This window comes from Sphaerodactylus townsendi, linkage group LG09 (assembly GCF_021028975.2).
Source record: "Sphaerodactylus townsendi isolate TG3544 linkage group LG09, MPM_Stown_v2.3, whole genome shotgun sequence".
NCBI lineage: Eukaryota > Metazoa > Chordata > Lepidosauria > Squamata > Sphaerodactylidae > Sphaerodactylus > Sphaerodactylus townsendi.
Genome location: NC_059433.1, coordinates 59691357 through 59716379, shown reverse-complemented (window position 1 = coordinate 59716379; position 25023 = coordinate 59691357). Strand labels below are relative to the sequence as shown.

General features: G+C 39.9%; 1 protein-coding gene across 1 annotated transcript; it reads left to right on the top strand.

Moving 5' to 3' along the window:
* Nucleotides 1-244: 244 nt before the first annotated feature.
* MYBL1 (MYB proto-oncogene like 1) lies at nt 245-23301 on the top strand. The gene is made up of 16 exons (XM_048508352.1): nt 245-570; nt 3335-3440; nt 3521-3592; nt 3835-3927; nt 4187-4407; nt 6535-6718; nt 7623-7697; nt 9367-9465; nt 12138-12368; nt 13124-13477; nt 15386-15531; nt 15721-15835; nt 16443-16559; nt 16648-16752; nt 17481-17657; nt 18856-23301. The coding sequence occupies exons 1-16, from the start codon at nt 551-553 to the stop codon at nt 18982-18984; spliced, it is 2244 nt and encodes a 747-aa protein (XP_048364309.1). The 5' UTR covers nt 245-550; the 3' UTR covers nt 18985-23301.
* Nucleotides 23302-25023: the final 1722 nt, after the last annotated feature.

Here is a 25023-nt window from a genome sequence, read left to right as displayed (position 1 = left end):
CATTTATGGTATTCGCTGATAGACGCTGCAGAAGAAGCCTGTCCCTTTCCCACAAATCCTGAAATGGGGGAAAACTCTCTTTCCCAGTATACCTTGCGCTTCAGTCCGCCTCATCTTTCCTCCCCCCCCCCCCCATTTTGCTTTCCTTACTGGCCGTTCCTAATTCCTCATTCGCTCCGCCCCTCTGCTTAGCCGCGTGCTGCCGGCAGCAGCCAATGGGGCTCCAGTCCGCGTGCGCAGATTCAAACGGTGGCTCTGGAAAAAGGCTGCGCGCGAGATTCGGCGGCAGGGACGAAGGAAAAGAAAAGCCGCCGATCCCGCGAGTGCGGCGGGGGCGCTCACAAGGAGGGCCGAGAAGCGACAGCCTGGCAGGGCGACGACGCGGACGCCGAGCCCTTCCCGAGCCTTCCCCCGCCAAAAGGCTCTGCGGTGGTGCCATGTCCCCCGTTTGGGGGGCCACCCGCGGCTAAAGCGCCGGACCCGGCTGCGTACGAGCCTTTGGTCGGTGGCCTCCCGCTCCCCTTCCCTCGCCTTATGGTGCGCTCCAAGGATGGCGAAGAGGCCGCGTAGGTGAGTAGCCGCACGGATCGTGTCCGTCCCGATCGCCCCTCTTGTCACCTCGGCGGCTGCCCTCTCCTCAGGAGCTCCCGCTTAGCCTCTCCTGCCCGCGTCCCTTTCCTGGCCGGTTCCCAGTTTCAGTTCGAACGTATTAGATTAGTATAAAAAGTGATAAATTTTACAACTATTTTATTGATATATTTTACTACTTAATGTGGTTAGTATTTGAGAATTGTTATGGGTTTGACACGAATTGGTTGTAACGGGTTGTTATGTTTATTTCCCAGTTCTTAAGTCACATATTGTAGGACGGTGAATAAGATCTCCTCAGAATACGAATTATTTGTTATATGCTGGAATGTGTATTGGCTTATTCTAAGTTTTACGGATGGCTGTGACTGCAATAAATAAACTTCTTCCCAGTTTCTGTGGCGGCGATCGAGTCTGCTCCGCTGCTCTAGTCCGGTACGCCCAGTCCCTCCTTCCCGGTTTGGGAGCTGACCCGGCCTCCTCCTCCTCCTGGCCATCCCGGTCTTGTGTTTGGCTCTGTCTGACACACGCGAGTGCTAAAACGCCTTCCTCATTGGCGCTGCTGGCTCACTTGTCACGGCCGTGTTTGTGTCCTTGGGGTTCAATTCCAGCCTCACTTTTCTTTCAGGCTGCCTGGGCGAATATGAGAGAGAACAGTGGGCTGTCTGTCTGTAAGCAGATGCTGAGTTTTCTTGCTTGAGTGGACAGGGTGGAAATAATGATTGCTGTTTTTCCTTTGGCCCTCCCTTGTTGAGAGACTTCAAAAGGAAAAGTGGACTTGCATCTTATGATGTGTTGTATGTTTTTGTTTTTGCAGGGAGAGGGTAGGCGAGGGTGGAGACCTTGGGCCTAGCAGAATCCTTCTCTTCTGTTAGTCAAGTGAGAAGGGGCGATTGGGGCAAAGTGTTTGTTTACTTATTCTGCTTTGGCAATTTGGTTTGAGTTGGTAGCGTATTGATGTGCAAATTACATAGGTAAAGATAAATCTAGTAGAATTGTGCTTTGTCAGGCATGTCATCAGCTTGCTGTTGTATTTCTAGGATCTTGATCTTATGCTTTGTCACAGGGGCAGCAACTCTCTTTGAAATCAGTGGAAATTAATTCCAAATAGAATCAGTCTATCATCCTCATATGTAAATACAGTTGGGTAAAATGGACTCTGGCTAGTAAGGATATTCTGAGGGATGAACTCTGGCTAGTAAGGATATTCTGATGGATGCATGCTTATCTTCTGGTGCTGTTTTAAAGATACATGGCTAATTGCTATCCGTACAGTAAAGAAATTTAGTCATTGATCACTGGTCCTGAGGGCATAGCATCTCACTTGAAATTAGTTGACATGGAGTAACATAATACAGAATGGTATGATGTCATCACACACTCATTGTAAATGAATTATGTTTAAGTATGTTTTCTAACCCAAAATATGGGCTTAGAAAAATTAATACACATGAAGAACAGAGAAGGCTAGTAAGTATTACTCAAACATAACAATAAATTACAATAATATTCTATTGCATTAGTGTTTTATTCCTAAGCGTTCCGTATTACTTATTTATATTACTTGTTAATATCATGGCTTGCAATGAGGCTCCACTTAATATAACTTAAAAGGCACCAGTTCAAAGCATTAGAATTTATTTATTGTAAACAATTACACACCACAGTATGCACCCAAACCAGTTGTCTGACAAGCATTAAAGGTCTTGCTCACGGTAGCTGTATGCTTTTGCCTGTGTTACTTTTTACTTCATGTATACTATCAGTGTCAAAAATGTTTTTATAGACATCCTTTAGAAATACTTTTTAAAAGAACATATCAGAACTGTGTTTTCTAAAAATATTTAGGTTTTCATAATTTTGGCCTTTGATTAAAACTTTTTTTTCCCCAAATATTTTGATAGGAAAAAAAATTTCAGATTGGCCCCCTAGCTAATCTGGCCTTTGAATATGTCATGATGTCATCAAATAAGGGGGCAAAGTTCTCTTGTGAAGAAAAAAAAATTCTGTACTGGATGTATTTATTTGACCCTTTACTTAGAAGGTTTAACTAACTGAGTGCTGTTGAATCCAAGATTCTTGTAGATTGACTTTTTTGCAAATGTTAAAGATAAAAGTCATATGCTGTAAAAGAGTTAGAGGCAGTGAAGGTAATGTAGGACTTTGTTGTGAAATAACTACAGCAGCCCCATGTATACTAACTGAACTCCTTAGAAGAAAGAAACATGAGAAAATAATTGTGATAGGAACATACAAAAGTATTTTATTATGCCAGCAGATGGCGCATGCCTCTCAAGGCTAATAAAGGTCAAAATTTGCTTGCTGTTAAATTTCTTTAATAAGCTGTGACAAACAGAATGATACAATTGGAAGGGCTGGTTTGCCTGTCCATGTATGTATGTGTGCTGTTTCAGTAACAACCTTTTTTTGTTTTTATACAGCAAGAAAGGAGACTTATTTTTGAACAGAGTAACTGTTCTTACTTGGTGTTAAGCTCAGCTGAGAAACATATTGTTCCCGATGGGTTCTTGGATATTTCACAGCCCCACATTTTGATCTGACCGTATTGTTTCTGGCTATTTAATTTAGCAGACTTTGCAGCAGATGAAGATAATTCAGTAGTTTAAAAAACCAGTAGAATGTTTTCAAAGACAAATATGGTGGGCATATCTCTGTATCCAACGAGCTGTAACAAGTGCGTCGCTTCACTGTCAATGTTAACTTAATAATAGCTTGCACTTTGCAGTGAGGAAGATGATGATGACCTTCACTATGCAGATCATGACTATGAAGTACCACAACAAAAAGGCATAAAGAAGATTTGTAATAGAGTGAAATGGACACGTGATGAGGTGAGCCTTAGCTGATTTCCTTCTGTTTGAATCTGGCATCATATGGCTGTTAACAGCTTTTAAAAATTGTGTCTTAACAGGATGAAAAGCTGAAAAAACTAGTGGAACAGCATGGGACAAATGATTGGGCATTTATTGCTAGTCATCTACAAGTGAGTGAAAATTCAACTAAGCTCAGACATACATGAGATACCCTCATTCCCCCTCCCCACTTCTCCTTGCTGGTTTGTGGCACGGTGCAGCCACAGTTTTCCAGTTCTGGTTTGAGGGCGAACTGTAGTTAGGGTGACCTAAGTCACATTGAGTGAGAATACATGTTCAAACTTTAGTTCTTCCCCAGCTCTTTTGATTTAGCAAAGATGCACAACAAACATTTTATGTTATTCTTCTGCAGAACCGTTCTGATTTTCAGTGCCAGCATCGATGGCAAAAAGTCTTAAACCCAGAACTGATTAAGGGTCCCTGGACAAAGGAAGAAGATCAGAGGGTAAATAATTTAAATTGTTCTGGAATTATAATGTTTTAACAGTACAGTAAGAGTACATCATCCTGTTTTTTACTCTATGGCTGTCTCAGCCTTAGGAGGTGTACAAATTTATCAATTGAAGAAATATTCGTGTTATAGATATTTGCAGTGTCATTGTTGTGTACTTAAAAGTTCTGTTGCTCAAACATCATAAATGTGACTGTAATGCTTTTCTTTACAGGCTAACTTCAGCACTGTCTCTGATCAATTTGTATTCTAGGTTATTGAACTTGTTCAGAAATATGGTCCAAAGCGCTGGTCTTTGATTGCAAAGCACTTAAAGGGAAGAATAGGGAAACAGTGTCGGGAAAGGTGGCACAACCATCTTAATCCTGAGGTTAAAAAATGTTCTTGGACTGAAGAGGAGGATAGAATCATCTATGAAGCTCACAAACGTTTAGGAAACCGGTGGGCTGAAATAGCAAAACTGCTTCCTGGAAGGTATTTTTAAAAATTTACTGCTGTATATTGTACATGCAAATAGCAAATTATTTCTAGATTTGTAAAGTTTATATCCAAATTAAGGTGCCTTAATGTCATAGCTTTGATGTAGCAGTTATTCTTCATTTTAAGTAGTTACTGCTGTGTATCTTCAAATTCTGGCTGCCATGACATGCAAATGTAGTTGAATCACCCAGCCACATCCCGGTGGCTTGAAATAATCTGAGAGTTGTTTGGTAGATCAACTGTCCTGTGGTCTCTTGGCTTCAGCAGCAAGCATGCAAATATCTGAGTTCTTTGCTACAAGTGTCTGGCATTTGGCCTCCTGACATAGAACTCTCCTGTAGGCTTTGATGTAGCAGTTATTCTTTACAGGATGTTCAGCTTGACTTCACTTCTGATGCAGGACTAGGGGTGCATGTTATTTATGTATTTATTTCATATCCTTTCTCTTCTTCTCAATGAGGAGCTAAATCAGCTTATGTCATTCTCTGTTCTCTAGTTTATCCTCACAACAACCCTGTGAGGTAGGTTAAGCTAAGAGTGTGTAATGGGCCCAAGCTCATCCAGCAGGCTTCCATGGCAGAGCTGGGAATGGAACCTGTGTCTCCCAGATCCTAGTCAGACCCTAAGCCACAGGTCCCCAGCATGGGGCTCATGGGCACCCTGAGCTCCATGGTGCACCCCAACACTTTTACCTGCTACCTGACAAGTGATTTTAGAACATGTGAAGGGCTGGGAAGGTCTTTTACCAAGTAGGACTTCTACTTGGCTATGCACAATGAAAAGCATTCTGCATCTGCCTGAAATGTTGAAGAGAACTTCTTGTACTATCTTCTTAACTGTTTTGTTAATTAATGAAATCTAGTGAATCTCTAGACAATTTCCTGCATATTTAATAGTATGATTGTGATCTACTTACTGCTATTTGTTTTGTTTCATTGACTAATGTGAGGAAAGTATATGGTATTATCACTTTCAAAAATCTTAATTTATATTATTAATCTGTAGATAGGTATTTGAGGTTTTAAAGTGGTTAATGCTGGATATTTATATAATAGATATTCCTTTTAATCAAAATGAAACTAGCTCTTGGAATGTAAGGAATTCTGGGGGGATTAACATTTTAAAAAATTAAACACTAGTCACCTTGCCAAATTGCAGTCTACTTTTGAAATTGAGGAGACTTCCACAAGCGTCTCTTATATGGCTCAGAATGCAGTCCAGATTGAGGAGGTTGGATCGCTGCAGCAACTGGGGATGGTCTCCAAAGGGGCTTTGGGCCGTGTGGAAAGGAGGGTGATTGGAAAATCCTCTCAAATAGACTTTTGCCACAAAAAGTGCGGTGTAAGTCTGCAGGCTCGGACAATGGCGTTTCCTGGCTGGACTGTTGGTGGAAGCTGGCTCCACCCCTGAGAACATCCCAGCCCACCCTCTGTGCCAGTGACCAATCAGACAACACCACAGCTCTGCAGTGGCACCCACTTCTGGGTTTTCCTGCTTTGGGGCAGCTGGATGCTGACATGTTTGTTCCCTCCACTAGTGTGGGTGCCCCTTACACTGGTGGAGGGGAGAAATGCATCAGTGCAGCCCTCTGCTGCTCCCAAAGGCCATTTGTCTGGATTGGACTGTCACTTTGCAAAAAAGAGAAAAATAAAGTAAATCTACCAATGCAGGTTTTGTAATGAAGTTTTCCTGTTTTTTTGTGTTGGAAAGCCAGTACTTTGCCAAAATTACCACACTACTTATTTAGAAATATTTCAACAATTTTTCTTCAATCTTGAAAGTCTTGAAATATATTTTTAATTGTTATAAAAATGGATGTATCCCATTGTTTCTACAAGTAACTTAGTTCAGTTTCTCTGCAATTCGCAATGAATATAATTTCTAGAATTTGGGCACAATCCAGCCAAGTTTAAGCACTTTTATATTTCACTGATTTCAGTGAGACTTACATCCTTGTTCCTATGTGTTTTTACTGAGAATTCCCATTATTATCAATGTGCCTTGCTCCCAGGGAATTGTGTAGGATTCTAACATTTAATCAACTTTCTCCTGTTGAACTCAGTGTGACTTAAAGGTTCTTAACTTTGGATTGGATTGGTCATGCCCTGTAATTTCCTTTAGGACTGACAATTCAATTAAAAATCATTGGAACTCTACTATGAGACGAAAAGTTGAACAAGAAGGATATTTACAAGATGGAAACAAGACAGAACGATCTTGTTCATCAGATTCTCCCCACAAAACTTGCTCATCCAATGAACATCTTCATAACCAGAATCAATTTTATATACCAGTTCAGGCCCATGTAAGTTCTCAAAAGATTTTTGTATTTACATATTTTAAAAAATATTAATGAGAATGGAAGAAAGGTTGATTTATTATTTATATTGCAATAAAACTGGTGTACAAAAATATTTTATTTTGTTGAGAGTCTGCTTAAAATATCAGATTCTTAAATCAAATGCTGTTATGAATGGACTCAGTGTAAATTCCTGAAAGCAGTAATTGTGTGTGTGTGTGGGGGGGGAGTATATGTGTATACACAATTAAAACACACACATGATAAAAGGCTGCATATTTAGACCTCATCCAAAGGAGCAGTGTGAATCCTCTTCAGGTAGCAGCGTGCCAGCAGATTCGCCCTCCCTGGGGCAATTACCCTGGCGGAGGCGTGATCTTGCTGGTGTGTGGCCATCGCCCCCAGCACTGGAATGTAGCACTGAATGCTGTGCCAGTGTTCTGCTACTGGCAATAAGCCGATGGGCCTCATTCTTCACTTAAGCCAGTCTTTTGGCTGGCATGAATGCTGTGTGGCTCTTTGGGGCTTCTCAGTAGTGGGGAGTATTTTCAGGGTGCAGCTGTGGCGCTGCAGTCAGGCACCCAGCTCATGGATGGGTCTACCGGATGGCATATTGTTTACATGTGGACACTACAAAAACACTAGAGTTTACAAAACTCTAAAGCTGACATGTTTTTTTTGGATACATTTTTAAAACTTAGTTTGGCATTTCAACAAGGGGTTTTGTCTTTGTAGGAATTTGTAGTTTGAGATGTATTTTGGTTTCCTGATTTAAAGCCCTGGGTGTTCTTTTTATGTGTCAAAAGATGATCAGTTTTAAAAATAAACTTATGAAAATTTTATGTACTACAATTGAAAAATGCATAAAAAATAATTGAAAGAATGTATAAAAACAATTATGACTTGTTAGATCCCAGGATACCAGTATATGTCATCAGAAAGCAACTGTATTGACCATGTTCCGACTTCTTCCAACTTTATTCAGGTAACTTCCTGTCTGTTTCATGACTTTCTAAATCCCCCCCCCCCCAAAAAAAAAAATCATGGACATTCTTTGTAGCTGGAGAACTGAAAAATATGGTACAATTTAAAGGCTTTGTATAAAAGTGTTTGGTCTATGAATTTATTATTGTTTCTATTAAATTATCATTTCTAATTTCAAATGTCCCATGGTATGTCAAAAAATCTACACAGTGGGGTCACACCCAAATGGAGGGGGCATTGTTACAAACTTAAGAAATGTTCAGATTTGCAGAAAAATCTGAAAAGTTAAAAAGTGGTTCTAAACTCCTACTGCAAATAGTAAAAGTGCCATCTGTACAAGCTCAAACGGTGTTGATGTTGGCAGAATGAGTTTTCACTAGTGACCAAACTGGAGTAAAGAAAGCTTTGTGGAGCTAACATGTTTGAAAGAAAGGCGAGAGGCAGAGTGGAGTCCTCACCGCATTGTTTGCTGTGTGGAACTTCTGAGAAGGATCAGGATAGAGACCTAAAATAAGCATTCTGAAGCCAGACAAGGAATGACACTTATTAGTGAATAAAGGTGGTGACCCCCACTTTCCTATCTCACTAACTTTCCCTTTGCTGCCCCCTGCAGGGGCTTCTTCTCATCTTTTGAACACCAAATATTGCTTGCTACAACAGCTGAGGTGAAAAAATATTGGGTGACCTTTGGCATTATTAGAGCAACCTTATATGATAGCTGACAATAAGAGGAAATGAGTTGGAAGAGAAGGGGAAGAGAAGGAGAAAATGCAGTGATGGGGGTATGAAGCGGGTGGACTGATCCAGCAGGAGAGAATGAAAGCCAGTTGGAGAGGAGATGGGGATAAAAGAATATGGAGGGAGCAGGAAGTGGGAGGGAAGGGAAGGCCAGTGGATTCAGGGAAATAGATTTCCTTTCCTTTTGTGATGGATCAAATGGAAGGAAAAGTGGGAGCCAGTGGGAGTGCACTCACATAAGAACCCCCACAGTCTACACTTTTCAGCCATCTTTGGTGGTTGGTGTGACAGCCCCAACAGCTGCCCTTGCTAACCATCAATGGTGACTGCAATGTTAGAAAGTCTCAGAAATTAAAGAGAGCCCAGCAGCTGCATTCTCACATCCCTAAGAAAGAGTGGAATGTTGCAAAGCATTGTTAATTTTAGGTTGTCTGAGGATGGTTGCAACAGTGGGACTATTGCTTGCAAGCCCTTGAAAAACTGATGTGAGTGATCATGGAGACCTTCTAGACAAAATGCTGGTCTGGGGGTTGCAGTGAGGAGAGAGAACTGGGTGAATTTCTCTGTCTTGGCTGGCAGAATTTCTGCTTGTGGAAGAGAGAAGTGGGTGTGATCATCCAGTTTTCATAACAGTACCCTTTGCCATATGACATTTTGACCCACAAGATTCCTACAGTTCTCAACATCAGCTTTTTAGAAGTCTGAGGGCTGCTTGGAGGAAGAGAGAAATTGGGAATTCCTCAGTTGTGAGCACCGTTGGCTTCTGGTAGCTACTTAGTATATTTATTAGAATTTCAAACTCAATCTGAAACGGTTTGTGTAGCTGTGGTCCTGGGAGGCAGGATTTTAAAAATTGAACCTCCATTATTACTTTTAAAGACATATGTTAAACACAAAATTTTGTGTCTTTTTTAATATGCATACATCACCAGCCATTTGATGATGATCCTGACAAAGAGAAGAAAATAAAAGAACTTGAGTTGCTACTTATGTCAGCTGAAAATGAAATCAGAAGGAAGAGAGTCTCATCTGTAAGAGCTGCTTGAGTAAATGTGTTTTTCTTTGATGCAGTGATGAATAGCACTAGAGCCCTTCTGATATGTATAAGCAACTTCATATTTCTATTTTTTAAAATATATGTCCTGTTATCTCCTGTGCCTGTGAATCAAGGAACATTGATGAGAGATTCTCTTTTTCTTCCCGGGGCAAGTAAAGCAAGGGTAGCAGTAGCTGGTAAAATGTTTGGGTAACATTATGTGGTACTTCCAACAGTTGCTTGGTTGGCACTCAGAAGAAAGCATGTATGTACTCTTTTGCTTTTCACAGTTTTCCTTTCTTCAAAGGCCAAATTGAGGAGGACAAAGGAAAGTTTCAGGGAGACAGGGGAAGATCACATGTACAAGAGCAGCATGTACAACATGCTTCAGTTCTTTCTCTGGAGACATAGGGTTCTTACATCACTACAGATGCTAATTTTCTGCCCCCAAGCATTTCCCATCTGCCCTAATCTAACTAATCACTGTGTTCATAGTATATCTGCATCCTAAGTTCCTTTTTTGCAACATACTTCCCACATTCTGAATGGGATATAAGGACTTAGATATCCATTCCAACTCGTATCTGAAAGAGGGAGCTTTGACTCAAAGGTTTGCAACCCAAAACCTTGCAACCCAAAAACTAAATGCTATCGGACTCCAATGTAGCTGTTTCGTCTTGAAGTCCCAAAATTGTGACTGGATGGTAGCTTTCTTACAGATTAGACAGGCAAAGTCTGGAAGATGTATCTTCATCTACATTTATTCAGGTTAGAGGCACGTTGATTTGTGCAGTTTCTCCAGAAAATTTTTTCTATGGATTCCAGAAGCCTGTATATTCCCAGAATCTGCCACTCAGTTGTAATTTAAAGGTAAAGGTGCAAGCACCTGGTCATTATTAACCCATGTGGTGACTTCATATCACTATGTTTACTAGACATGCTTTGTTCACCAGATGGTTTACCACTGCCTTCCCCAGTCCTCTATGCATTACTTCCAACCAGCTGGGTACTCATTTTACCAATCTCAGAGGTATGGAAGGCTGAGTCAACCTTGAATTGGCTACCTGAAACTGACTTGTCAAGATTGAATTCAGAGCATGAGCTGCAGTACTGCAGTTGTAATTTACCACAAAGTTAAAAAGCCCTTATTGTCATGAATTAATATCTTGAAAGTATAGACTCCTGTAATTCAGCTCTTATACATGGGTTTGAGGAGCCCAAGGGCCATGTGGCTAGGTTACAGTAAGCTCTTAACTGTCCATTGTAACTGACCAAATTGGTAGGCTCCAGCCACCTCTCATCTAGTAGCCACTGGACCCAGTACCTAAGCATATATTACCACTCCTTTCTGCTGTTTTTTAGCACCTTAAGTACTGGAGACTCAGTTGTGGCCATAGGGCTACTTTCCAGCAGCTTTTCTCTATGCTTCAGCTGTGTGTGTAGTATGACTTGGCCAAGACAAACCTGGGTAGCTATTGCCCATAGGACTTTGAATTCTGGCGGTAGCTCAGAGGACTTCCCTTTAGTGTTCCATGGCACAATATGCACTGTTGTGCCTATTCTAGCGTTGTATAGCATGGCATGAAGCACATTTTGAGTATTTACTTCCTTTATTCCCTGCTTTTCTCCTCAGTGGAGTCACAAAGCAGCTTACATCATTCTCCACTCTTCTGTTTCATCCTCACCTCCATTTTATCCTCACAGCAGTCCTCTGAGGTAGGTTAACGGACAGTGTGTAACTGGCCCAAGGTCTCCCAGCAAGAACCATGGCAGAGCGGTTGATCTAGTCTGATGCTATAACCACTATGGCTCATGCTTCCACTATACCACACTTGAAAACTTATGGATATAGATGCAGGTGACGCACACAGTTTCCCCCCCCCCCAATATATATTCATTCAATTGCTTGGAAGTCTCAGATCCCACATTCCATTTGAGCAAACAGCAGGCTGGGGGGCTACAATCCAGTCACCATGCCTTAATCTAGTGAAATTCATCAGAACAAGGTAGAGTTCTGCTTGTTACCAGTTCCTTAAAAAAAAGCAACCAAGACAGGTGGTGTGCAGGGCTTGTGGTTTTCAGCAGATGAGGTAGGTGGGAAAGAGTTGGGATTACCTTTTTCTCTTTTCTGCTTCAAACTACCTCATTCCCAAATTTGCTTTTTAAAAAATACATAATATAGAAGAAAAAATGGAAATGTTGAATGCAAGCATTTTATTTCACAATGAACTTGCCTTTTTGGTCAAACTTTGGAAGCAGTTCAGTAATCCGTGTACTGTTGCCAGAAAATTGTCTGACTTCCTCCACATAGTATTTGTTAAGATGTCACTGCATATTTCACAAGGCCAAGCAATCACACCATAGCTGTAGTTTATTAATATGTTTATATGAATTAGCCCTGAAATTTAGAGGATCAGAGAATTAACAGAGCTAATTGTGTTAGCTCTGTGTTAATTAATGAAATGAGTTATTTCGTCTTTTCCTGGTTTGAACTTTACAGAATCCCAGCTTGTGTAGAGCACAGGGAAAACAAAACAAATGTCAAAACAATTGTCTAAACAGTCACAAAAAGCTGCCCACAAACTTTATTTATTGGCAACCTTTTAACCCTTGGTTTATGTTTCATGCTTAATTTTAATAAAGTATCAATACTTTTTTGTATTTTAGCAAGCTGGAAATTTTTCTAATTGGTCTGGAAGCTTCATCATGGAAGATATGTCAAATACCCTGAATAGCTTTGGGGAACAAGCAAATGACTTTTATGCCATAGAAGAAACCCAAGCTGCAGGAGCTCAACAGAACTCTCCAACCAAATATCTCGCTGTGGAGGCAAATGCGGTTTTATCTTCTCTACAAACTATTCCTGAATTTGCAGAGACCCTAGAACTCATTGAATCCGTAAGTCTCAAGACTCTTTTTTCCCCAGGATTTAACACTTTAATTTTATTTCAAAGGTTGCAACTTGAGTAATTTCCAATTAATGTACTAATATGTCTATTAGTGGCCTAACCTTCCCGGCCCAGGCTAGCCCAGTCTTGGAAGCTAAGCAGGGTTGGCCCTGATTAATACTATTATGGGAGACCACCAAGGAGTCCAAGGTTCTTACGCAGAGACATGCAATTGCAAACCACCTCTGTTTGTCTGTTGCTTTGAAAACTCTTCAAGGTCACCATAAGTCAGCTGTGACTTGATGGCACTTTACACACAAACCTACAGGAGCATTAGCATCATGTACAGTGTTTGCTGTCATAAACAGGTAGCTTTTTGTAGTTAGGAGTTAACCAAAGTACTACAATAATGTTTGAGAAAATCTGATATTGACAATATTGGCAATGCTAAATGAAGAGAACTTTAACTCTCAAAAGCTTATACCTGAAAATCTGTTTTCTCTAAGATGATGCTGGAGTTGAATCTCTAAGATATTGCTGGTCTCTAAGATGTTGCTGGGGTTGAATCTAGCTATTATAAAACCAGTAAAATCTGCGTTTCAGGACAAAGTTCAGTGTTTCACTTCCTACTAGAAGGAAGATGTACTGTGACTCGGCTGATACTGATTTAATCTCGCCCATTCTTTCCAGTCGAAATAGCTATTCCTTTCATCAACAGTGTAGCATATGATTATTTTTTTCCTCTATGTGACTTGGATGTGGTAGGATCCTGTAGCATGGTGTGATGTCACCAGCTTTGACCTTTCTGATGCGGCTACCTCCCCTGTCAATCAAGTACCAGTAAAACAGATGCAGATTCAACACAATGTTGGGGCTATGGAGTGCCAGTTCAATGTCAGCGTTGTACTCGATGACAAGAAAACAAGTGAAGAAGAAGTAACTGTGTCAACATCCCCAAGCACAACCAAGTTCAGCACTCCGACCATTTTGCGGAAAAAGAAGAAGCCTAGAGCTGGACAGTCAGTGGTCAGTGAGCAGAATGATGGCTCATGTAGCAATGCTTCCAATATTGCACTAAAACAAACACCAGTGAAAACACTACCATTTTCTCCTTCCCAGGTAAGCACAAATTAATCAGTATATCTAAATCTCAACCCGGCCCCATCAGCGGATACTTAAATTCAGAGTTTGAAACTATTTATTTTATTTATTTATTTATTTATTTTTTCAATTTATATACCGCCCGATCCCCGGGGGGCTCCGGGCGGTGAACAACAGGAGCAATCATACAAATATAAATACATAGGCTCCATCCCATAAAATAGCTTAAAACTCATAAAAACAGCGAGTAACCATAATACATAATAAATAAATAAAAGGTGTCTGGCCCCAATTTAAAAACCTACCTCCCTGAGGGAGGGCCAGGGGGGCTCCTCATATGAGGGGACCCTGATGTAACTGCCCCAGGCACAGAGCAGTGAGGGGGCATCATATTAGCAGCTGGACACTCCAAAGGCCCGGTGGAACAACACGGTCTTACAGGCCCTGCGGAACTCACCCAGGTCCCGCAGGGCCCGGACAGCTGGAGGAAGGGTGTTCCACCAGGCCGGGGCCAGTGCCGTAAAGGCCCTGGCCCGCATGGAGGCCAGCCGCATCATAGAGGGGCCGGGGACCACCAGCAGATTGGCCTCTGCAGAACGCAGAGGCCGAATTGGGACATATGGACAGACAAATGGACAAATGGGGACATATGGACAGACAAAGCAGTTCTTTCTGTAAACTTGAGAAAAGCCACATGTCTGCAGAAAGATCTGGAAAAAAATTACATTGGTGGTTAACTCCTCTATGATAGAAGAAATGAATACTTTCTGAGAAGTCTGTGGTTATTGTGGGTGTTGCTAGATGATCCCAGTAATATTGCCAAGCTTTCAAGTCTTGGTTTCGGTAAGTAAAAGGCAGGGGGAGGGGGTATAAAGCTGAAGTGAAGGTGGGTGTGTGGGAAAAAGAGAGGAAGCAGAAGATATAGGGGCTGGCAGGAGGAAGGAAATAGTGTGGGGAAAATGAAGTGACCCACAAGTCTTGGGGGTTCTCCACATTTTTTAACCTAATAATAAATTTGGTTGTGATAGCTGGATAGATAGCTGGATAGATAACCTGCTACTAAAAATTAGTTAAGTGCAAATTGATTCCACTGCGATTTAGAAGTCCCCTGCTTCCCCGAAAATAAGCCCTACCCTGAAAATAAGCCCTAGCATGATTTTTTGAGATTTTTGGAGGATGCTTGAAATATAAGCCCTACTGCAAAAATAAGCCCTAGTTACAGATTCCCCGGCACAGCTGATCTGGTCACGTGGGGGGTGAAAAATCATGAGAAAAAATTAGACATCCCCTGAAAAAAAGCCCTAACACATCTTTTGGAGCAAAAATTAATATAAGACCCTGTCTTATTTTCGGGGAAACACGGTTATTAAGCCTCATGTTTCCCTTATTCTGTCTGGTGAATGAAGTCTTTTCTACCTAAGATTTCTGCCTCCTTCCTGCCAAAGATTTTGAGTTGACTCACGGCAGGAATGACTAGATTACAGTTTTTTTGTATAGTTTGTTTCCAATGTCTAGTGTGCTGACTTCAGAGAAAAACACAGAAAATATGGCAAAGCCTTCTTAAAACTGTGTATATACAAAATTGATTGAGGTAATTTAAAGGTATAATTTACAGGGGTGTAATAATTTAAATGAGTAATTAGCAAACCGGTTTTATCATTGCCAGGGTTTTTTGATCCCATTTACCTGGAATGATGTAGTTGGATTTTTCCAGAATGCTGTAACGGTCAATCAGTATTCTACATCATGGTTCCCATCAATGTGTCTCTCACAAATGTGTGTGTGTATGTATATATATATAACAGGGGGTGGGGGGAATTAAGGCCATATTGTCAAATTCAGTGCATTTACTCTGAAAAGAATAATAAGAAATCATTTGCTTGACTTGCGTGGAGTAATTCATATTCTTGTCTGTCTTATGTGCAGTTCTTTAATACCTGTTCTGGAAATGAGCAGTTTAACCTTGAAAATCCTGCACTTACGTCAACACCAATCTGCGGACAGAAAGTTCTTATTACAACTCCCTTGCATAATAAAGAAACAACACCCAAAGATCAAAAAGAAAATGCAGGGTATGTTGATATTAAATAATTAGTTAGGATGACTGGGTCTATTTTAAAGTGAAAATAAATAGAGCTGTGTTTTTCTTTTAAATTACCTGCATTTAAAGCAAAAGAACAAAATCGGTTTGACCCTCCTGAGAAACCTTTTCCCAAAATCATTGGCTTTTAACAGTGTAACATATTTTGGCTTTTGGACAGTTTTCGGACGCCTACTATTAGAAGATCTCTTCTGGGTACAACACCAAGAACTCCAACTCCCTTTAAGAATGCTTTAGCTGCTCAGGAAAAAAAATACGGTCCTCTGAAAATTGTGGTATGTGGCATTTTGGTCTGTATTTCCCTTACCCTGTGCACTGAGTTAATTTGGTGGTGAACATGCACAGCAATAGAAGAAATAATATTAAGATGTAAGCATAGCCTATGCTTTTTGCTCCAAACTAGCTATGTTCGTTGCTTCATCTTCCTAGCTTTAAGTTGAGCTTGGAGGCTTGATGGCAAACTTCCCTCCTTCTCTGTGTGTGAACATGTACACAAATTCAAAATACAGTTATTCTTATGATATTGAATAATAAAAAGCTTGTGCAGACATTCATTTTCAGTGTCACATTTCTCTTATAGTGGGCTGCCTGGAACTAGAATGAAATAGGCTTTTAAGTGGCATAAACTGGATTCTGACCTTTACAAGGAATCATCTTTAAGAGCTTTGTCTGCAGAATGGAGGAAAAGCTTATATAGATGTTTAGTATTCTGGGTGATGTTCAAAAATTTGAATCACTGCAAGTGTTAAATAATTTAAATAACTTAATCTGTGTTAAATAATTTAATCTGTAGAGATGGTTCCATTCCTGTTATAGAAAAAAAAGAACATGGAGTCATAAAATTATCATTTGGAATGTGTGTCTTCTGCCATTTTTGTATAGTCACAGCCCCTTGCCTATTTGGAAGAAGATATTAGAGAAGTTTTAAAGGAGGAAACAGGAACTGATATATTTCTCAAAGAGGAGGAGGAGCCTGTCTATAAGAGCTGCAAACAAGAGGTAAATTATCCTACATTACATCTTTGGAGTGGCAAGAACTCTGGAAACAATTGTAATGGTTTCCTTGTCTTTTAAATGTTGGCCACAGAACTCTTCTGAAAAGAAAGTCAGGAAGTCATTAGTCTTGGATCCTTGGGAGAAAGAAGAGCTTGGTGCTCAGTTTTTTACAGAAGACAGTATTTTAGATGTACAGGTGAGCAGCGTGATACACATGATGCTGATATTTGAGGAAACTTGAAACCTGTTTGCAATTAATTGAAGTTTTTTTTATTGTTGCTTGATTGGGCCACTGCTTAGCATCTGAAACAAAAACAATAGCAGTTCTGTTATCTGGAACTGGATTCTCACAGAGCTCTTGCCTCTCCAGTGAGCCAGCTTTCTGCCCTTGGCTGTTGCAGGGCTTCTGAAGGCTGGTGCTGCATCTCACATCATTCTGCATCTATCTCATACTGTATGCATCAAACTATCAGAAACCAGCCATATTGGAGGCCCTCTAGGCCACTGGCTTGCTTGTCTTTCTGCTCCATAGGATGGGTCCCTGGCTTGGGCGGAAGCGGAGGGGGTCCTATCATCTGTGGAGACTGTCATTGTGACATTCCCAATGATGTGGGTTTTGTCACTGCCTGTTCCTCTGGGTAGGAGATGGTGAGAGCTTGGGTATCCAGCAGATTTGATTATATCACCTTGGGGGCTGGATAACAAAGATTCACGTATTTATTTTATTGACTGTAGTGCCTGTAATGATGTGTTGATGTAGGTCCTCAACTTTAAAAGGATGTTAATGAGATGCTTCTAAAGTTACTACAGGCTTGTGAGGTATAAATCTTCTGGATGTTACTACGTCCACTATTTTAACTACATCAGCTTTTTGTTCTTAAACTACCACAGCACAGGTTATTTTTTTACATTTTTTCCGTATAGTCAGAAAATATCTATACTACATCACTTCTTATGATTCCACTGTTGGAAATACATGACAACAAGGGAAACCTAACTCCAGAGAAGCAGGATTCCAACTCAGCGAAGCCGAGTATAGCACTGAAAAAAAAATTGAATACTTGCACTTCAAAAAATGTCAAAACAGAAAAGGTGCTTCAGGTCTGTATTCTGGTTATCTTTATATTATATTATATTATATTATATTATATTATATTATATTATATTATATTCAATTTTTAACCTTTATTACAGTCTCTATGTTGCAGGGGTCTGAGGTATTGGACTGAGGTTGAAAATAGCAGTTTGTCTAAAGCCACCAAGTAAATTTTGATATCATCCTGAGTTTTAATGATAGCCTATTTTATGTATTAATGGAATTGTTTAAAAATATGTGCGCACTGCCCAGAGCCCAACTTTGGTTGGGGAGGGCGGGATATAATTATAGTAAATAAAATAAATACACAAACTCTTATTTTTTTAAAAAATCTAAATAGCAACCATTTCCTGCTTTTACTATGCATTTCAGTATGATCAGAAGTAAAAAAAGAATGGAAGATTCTGGCATGTAATTTGTAACTTGGAAGCCAAAACAGCCTTGGAAAAAGTTCTGTTCCCTTCCCCACCCCTGGCGTGTCCCCTAATGGCAGTGACCACTGAACAACTGTGCCCAACTTCTTCCAGGGGGAGACTGCCAGGAGCAGGAAAGTAGAGAAGGAAGCAGGAAAGGGGAAAGACTATGAGGGCTGCCAGAGAAAGGAAACAGGAAATAGTCAGGGAAGGGGATACAGGAGAAAATGAGATCCCGCCCCTACTTGCAAGAGTCCCTTCCTTGTACAAGCCTATTTCTAGTGACGTGTTGTTTTGTTAGCATAACTGCTACTGAAGTTTCAGCAGGAAGCATTATATACTGCTAACAGCACATTGCAACCAGCCACAATCCAGCACCCACAGATGAGTGACTCTGTGGGCTGTTTTTATTTTCCTACCATTGTCTGTGCACACGAGTAATGCAAGGAGCCATTAGAATGCATGGAAGATCTGTGCAAGATTCCCACATTCCCAACCAGCCTTTTCCCACCCAACTGAAGGGAAGTGGTGGGTGGGAACTGTATACAGACCTCTTTGCTCTGCCTGCCTGTCAGAATTCTCCACATGTGGACTGTATCCTGCAATGACCTAGATCATATCTCAGTTGATTTTTGCATAAATTCTTGGTAATTTTATTGTAACCTTTATTGCAGTCTCTGTATTGCAAGGGTCTGAGGTGTTGAGTCTGGGGTTGAAAATAGCAGTTTCTCTAAAGCCACCAAGTAAATTGAATTGTTCTTGTTCACACTAATTGTCAATTGGATTACAGGCAAATTGTGAATGGGAAACTGTTGTTTATGGGAAGACAGAAGATCAGCTTATTATGACTGAGCAAGCAAGAAGATACCTGAACACATACACAGCTACCGGCAGCACTTCAAGAGCTCTAATCTTGTGATTGTTACAAATGTGCCAATCTGCCTTTTCATTTTTCCTATGGACAATATGCTGAATTTTTTTCAGTGATGTACATTTTGAATCTTTTAGGATGCCTTATAAGGATGCTTATAAGGGAGAACAAGTCTCTTTAGCAAATGACAACTGTCATATGTACACCTTTTTAAAAAGTGAATTTTAAATGGTCTTTTTAAAACAATCGAAAGGAAATTGTGAAAGAAATACCTTTTTGTCTTTTTAAACCAATTTTAAATTATTAGTAGTACATGTTTTTTCTGTCAAGAAAGGTTTAATGTAGAATAGGGTTATAGGTACTTAGAGAAAGAATAACCTACACAATGGAAACACTTTTGCTTAAAAGCTTATTTGCTTCTGTAGCAATTTTATAATTACAAAAGAGACTTAAAGGAATAATAGAACGTTGCACTACTAGTTCTAGAGTATGCTGCATAGACTTAACTACAGTGTTAAATATATTTATTTGAGAATGGTATAAGAATAGAGGTGAATTTTATTAGGATAAAGCATCAGTATTCATAAATGTTTAACTGAGACCATTGTTGAATGTATTGTACAGCATATAGGAGTAGGAAAGCTTTTGTAAATTGGAAGGGCATTAGTGTTTAATTTATTTTCATTATAAAATTGAAGGCTGCAATCTCATAAAGCATGTGCACATTCCTGTACTGCAAAGCCAGTGGCATACTTACGACATGCAGATTTGTTAGTATTTTCACACCAGTACCTCAGACTATACCTCCTTGGCTCTCTTCCAGTTTTTTGGCAAAAGAATATATTTTCAGACCCAGTCCATTCTAGTTCTTTGAGAGGGCCTGTATCTCTTGCTTTCTTCCTCAACTCCTTTGATAGCTCCTTTTGCCCCCTATTCCCAATGTTTACAGCTCAGTATTTGTAGAATAGATACGGTAGTTTCTCAGTTCTGAGAAGGTAGTCGGTCCATCTCCTTGGGGTAGCAAATCTGAACGTACTCTGCCAACTGAACTCCTTCTTCCCATGTCTAAGCTGTGAGAACATCAGGTTCTGCCTTCATGTGATAGGAACTAGAAGAACTGTGCGAAACATACAATTCAGGGCAGCAAAAAAGTTTCTTTTAACAAGGAAGCTGAAAGCAAAAGGAAAATATGAGATAAGTCCTAGCTTGGGTACCCCAAGGAAAGTTGTAAGGACTGTGGGCCAGAAGGACATGGACTGCATGCGGAGAGAGAAGAGGACATTCTTACCAGCTATGCTCAAACTCAGGCTGACTGTATTGTAAGTTCTGAGAATATCTTTTAACCCCAGAAATACTGAAGTGTATGTATTTGGGAAAATGAGGCGCAAACTGATACTGGATGCACATCTCCCACCAAAAAAGGGAAGTGAAGGAGACTAAATTCCAGCACCACATAACATATCATAACTGGCAGTTTGCGGAAGGACTGTAGAATATTGAGCCTGGCAGAATGTAACAAGCTTTGAAAATGAGAAGGGCCCACATCTATCCTTGTCTTTTCTAGCAAGTGCCCTAAATTCCAGTTCTCACAAATGCATGATAACTCTCCTTGTCAAACCGATTTCAATAGTTGTGTGATGTGAGTCTTCTCTGGTTAGGGAAGGGTGTCTTTAAGATGCTTGGAACTGATCTTGTCCCACAGTGTCTGATCATTTCAAGAGTAGAGGACAGCATGTTGTATTGAGGTAATGGAGAAGCATTCTAAATGTGAACACTTCCCCAAGAGGAAGATTTCCTCTTTTGTAGGCTTGGGTTGTTTTTTCCTGTAGTCTGCATAGTGTAAATAGGAAAAGGGAAAATGTATGGTACTGTATGTGAAGGATCATGGTGGTTGATCTGCTGTGGTAGAGTGCTTGAAGTTCTGTAAATATCAGCATCTCAAAAACATCTGTATTGGCATAAATGCTATGTTGGATTGCAGCCTTGATGTGTAGTTATTTATATTTATGCAGGTTGTCTAGAAGCTGCTGATGTTTTCCTGATAAAGTGACCATAGCAGAAATGAGAAGGCAAATTTTAACCTTGGTGCAGAGAATAGCAGCAACATTATATGCTGTGAAGTACATAAGCTTACATTTGATCTACTTCAGAATTGCACTGTCCCCTTTTTAAATCATGTTGGTCTACATAGTAGTTTTAAATTCAGCTTGGTTATACTACAAGTATTCCAATAACTTGGTTATAGAGGGCCATATTTGTGTAAGGACAGAAGTTGGTGACCATCAGCGTTAATTCTTGTGATCCTGTTCATAGGTTAATACTACACTTATTTATGCGCCTGAGAGAAATTGTGGGCTTGTTCACATAATCTCTGCACATGAGCCCCATGGGTCTTCCAGATTCTACCTTTGCCTGCTTTTGTTTTGAGAACTGGTGGCAAGAACTAAATTGTAGACCGATATAGCTGTAGGTATGCTTGTAGGTATGCTTTTATGTACATACCATGTTTAGTAGCTGGAAGAAGTGCTTCTGCAACTGCTGTATTTGCTGTTGCCAATAATCTGCTTACAGCTCGGGTTGCACTGATATTTTCCCGTGTAGGCATGTGCATGTGCATGGCTATGGGAGGGATCGTGAGAATGGGAACAAGTTCTAACACATTAATATCTGCCCTTGGAACATTCAACTACAGAACTCCTAAACTGTTTCTAAAAGCTAAGTCTTTTATGTATGCTTCATGCCATCACAGGTTACAACAGCTGCTTCAGTTTACCTGCCTTAGAAATTTGCACTTATTTTACCCTGTTTGAAGGAATGTCTTGGTTTTGCTTTGTACTGTAGCTATTTTTAGTTAATTTCTTGCAGAACATAATGGTGTGCTGTCAACCTAAATACTGACAGGTAGATAGAATTGTATACTGTAGATGTTAGCTATTTATAAATCTGACACTCTTCCTCTCCACTCCTGGGTGTGCTGCTATAGATAGCAGCAGAATCTGCTTGCTGCTATGAGAGATGGAAAGAGCGAGCATCATATGCACTGTATGTAAATGACAAATAGAATGATGGCATGTTCTCAAGTTTTGGTGTGGGGAATAACACAGCTACTAGCAAGAAACGTGATACCACCACGAGATCTCAGAATGAATTCCCTTGTTTTGTGTGGTTTGTAAAACATAAGAGTACCTTTAAAAAAGCTCAAAGCCCCATACCGTAATAATTTATTTATTATTCTAAAGGAATATTTATATATAGAATGTTCACTTAGTTGCCTTCAGTAGGCACACAAGTTTTGTCCAGTTTTAAAACTGTTTTGGGCCCCCCCCCCCCCCCCCTCCACAACAATTCTCTAAAGAAGAGAATTGTTTCTCTATCAAAATGTGAGGAACCAGTTTGGAACTCTCTATGGCACTGTAAGTTTTGGTGTAGTCACTCTTTTAGGAAGCTTCTTCTGAAAACTCCCTGGCTGAAGCACAAAGGAGTTAAGTGAATGGAGCAGGCATAGTAAAGCTGCAATCCAGGAACATGTCTCTGCCATAGCTTTTTAAATTGCAATTCAGTCACTTGGAAAACCAATTCTGAAGCTTAGTGGCATGTTATGAGGTCGTGTAGGAGAGTGACATCTCCTTCAGGGTGTATATGAGTACTTAACTTGTACCTAAATCAGCTGTCTGGATTACAGCCAGTATGCCAGGATCCAAAGATTTTCCTTTGTGTATATATCCTCGTGTGTGCCTTTTGGCTGAAGTTCCCAGTGCTACCTTAGCACCTCCTTTGGAGTATCCCCTGATTTTATGTAGTGGCTCTTAGAAAAGAGATATGAAAGAGTAGGATTGGGGTGGGGAGACTCAAGCTCTGTGATATTAGTAAACTTTGCCTGCGGCTCTTTGGATCCTTCTGCTGGTTTGCAGGAGGTATGTGAATTATTCTGACATTAAAAAATGGTACCAAAGCCACCATTACCAGCATTTAACAGAAGTCTTGGGTACATAGTACCAAGAGGATTTGGTATTGGTTGAATTTTTCAGTTAAGTGCTTTAGTTTTGCTTTAGCAGAAGGTTTAAAACCTATGACACATTAGGCATCTCTTGTTTGTAAAAATACTTTATCCATCTTAGGAACGTTGTATTTTTTTAAGTTTATAAGTAGAATATACCTGCAGCAGCCAAACATATATGTTGGAAACTGACAGCAACTGTTAATAGTTACATTTGTTTTAAAGTTTTGGCTTTAATTATAAGAATAATTTTGATGAAGTTCTGTTGTGTTTGTTGTTGTTTTACTGCAGTCTTTGTTTCATTTAAAAGTATTTTGCATGCAATGCAGGTCCGTAATAACATCAGAAATAAAACATTTATGAACACATCTGCTGGATACAAGTGTATTTTATTTGTTATGTTGTTCCTTGTTACCCAAAATATGAGGTATGTCTTTTTCTAACTTGTAGATGTTTTAACATTTCCCCATTAATTGAGACAACATCTTTCAACCTAGTTAATGCCTTGGGCTAATGGGAGCAACAGGAACCAGCTTTTGATACAGGCCACTCTATTGTTCCCTTGGTGAAGAGAACGAGACCAGGGGCTGCTTATTTTGACAGTGGCAAGTACACTTAGGGTCTGAGCAAAGGCAAGTTGGTATGTGACAGTGATATGGAAGAGCTAGAATGGAGGAGTGTTGGGGGCAAAACCCAGTAACAGATGGGAGATGGAAGACAAAGAGCTGGAATCTGGGCTAAGAAAATGGAAGCCAACTGATCAAATCTATAGGTGCCTGGGGATTAAAACTGGGTAGCAGATGGATAGCCAGCATCTTGTCAAACAGGAAGGAGAGAATGCAGATCTCCTAAGGCAAACAAGGGCAAACCTGACAGATTCTTGTAGGAGAGAATAACCTAGAAGAATTCAGAAATGCTCAAGTTATGAAGGAGGGAAGAGCGAAATAAAATGTAAATTGAATGAAAAAGGGATCTTTATTTCGCTAAAAACACCCATTTAATTTAGACTTGGGATTGATGCTTTCTTGATTGATTGTAAGGTGGTGAATGATCTTTTCAAGACTGACAACCATGTGTATGTAAAACTTGGAAACAAGGATACACCTTTGCTTGTAACTATTTTGAAGAGACATATAATGAATTGTGTTTATGTAAGCTTTTTAGACCTGATGAACGGTATCTGTAAAAGTCAAGATTGTCCCTAAAGTATTTTTAAGGGAGCAAAAAATGTGAAAAACAATTCTTGAACCTATGCAGTTCTATGTCTTCCTTGGTGCTGTTCTTGTCAAATTTATCTTGATTTAGGGCTGAACCCCCCTCCCCCCCCAAGTGTCATGGTTGATCAAAGAGGAGAAAGGCATGAAGAGAGGAAGGGAAACTGTAACCTTTTTCTCACTGGAAGAAGACAGTCCCAAGCTGCTTTTAGTCTTGCTGGGGAAACATATGGATGTCCTTAAGTTTTTTACCAGCAGGTATTAACAACAGTTCAGAGGTAGCTTTTCTCAGCAATGACAGTAGTTTTCCTGGGGTCATGGGATGGTGATTGAAAAACAAACAACCATTACATGGCTTCTGAAAACGTCTTGTTGGAATTGGCCTGTTTAGTTGGAGCACTGGCAATTCATTTCAATCTGTAGTATGCTTTACCTGCTTTTAGAAATGTTATTGTTATTTTTACTTGATTCACTTCATTTACAAGCTTTCTTTTTTAAGAGGATCACGGTAGAGCTAAGAAATGAGCAGCAATAACGATACAATACAAATAATGTATGAAAACTGGATTACAGAATTAAACATTGCAAAAGCAATTATACAATACAATATATTATACAACAGGCAATGCAATCAAGAATGAACAAAACTACAGAATAATGCAATAGAACAGTTCAAGCATTAATAATGTAATGAAAATTGGGTTAAATTTTCCACATTCATTACTACTATCTTATTCCCTTCATTTTTTATTTTTTTTAATTTATTTTTAGTCTTATATACCGCCCAACCCCCGAAGGGCTCTGGGCGGTGAACAACAAAATTATAATTACATATAGGTTTTAAAAGAATTAAGTTAAAAGCAGCAAATAATAACA

Excerpts from the sequence above, each read along its gene's own strand:
- MYBL1 (XM_048508352.1), top strand. The coding sequence starts at position 551 with ATGGCGAAGAGGCCGCGTAG. Across the intron at positions 9,466-12,137 it reads GAAGGAAGAGAGTCTCATCT|CAAGCTGGAAATTTTTCTAA; the intron begins GTAAGAGCTGCT and ends TTTGTATTTTAG. Across the intron at positions 15,836-16,442 it reads ACGGTCCTCTGAAAATTGTG|TCACAGCCCCTTGCCTATTT; the intron begins GTATGTGGCATT and ends ATTTTTGTATAG.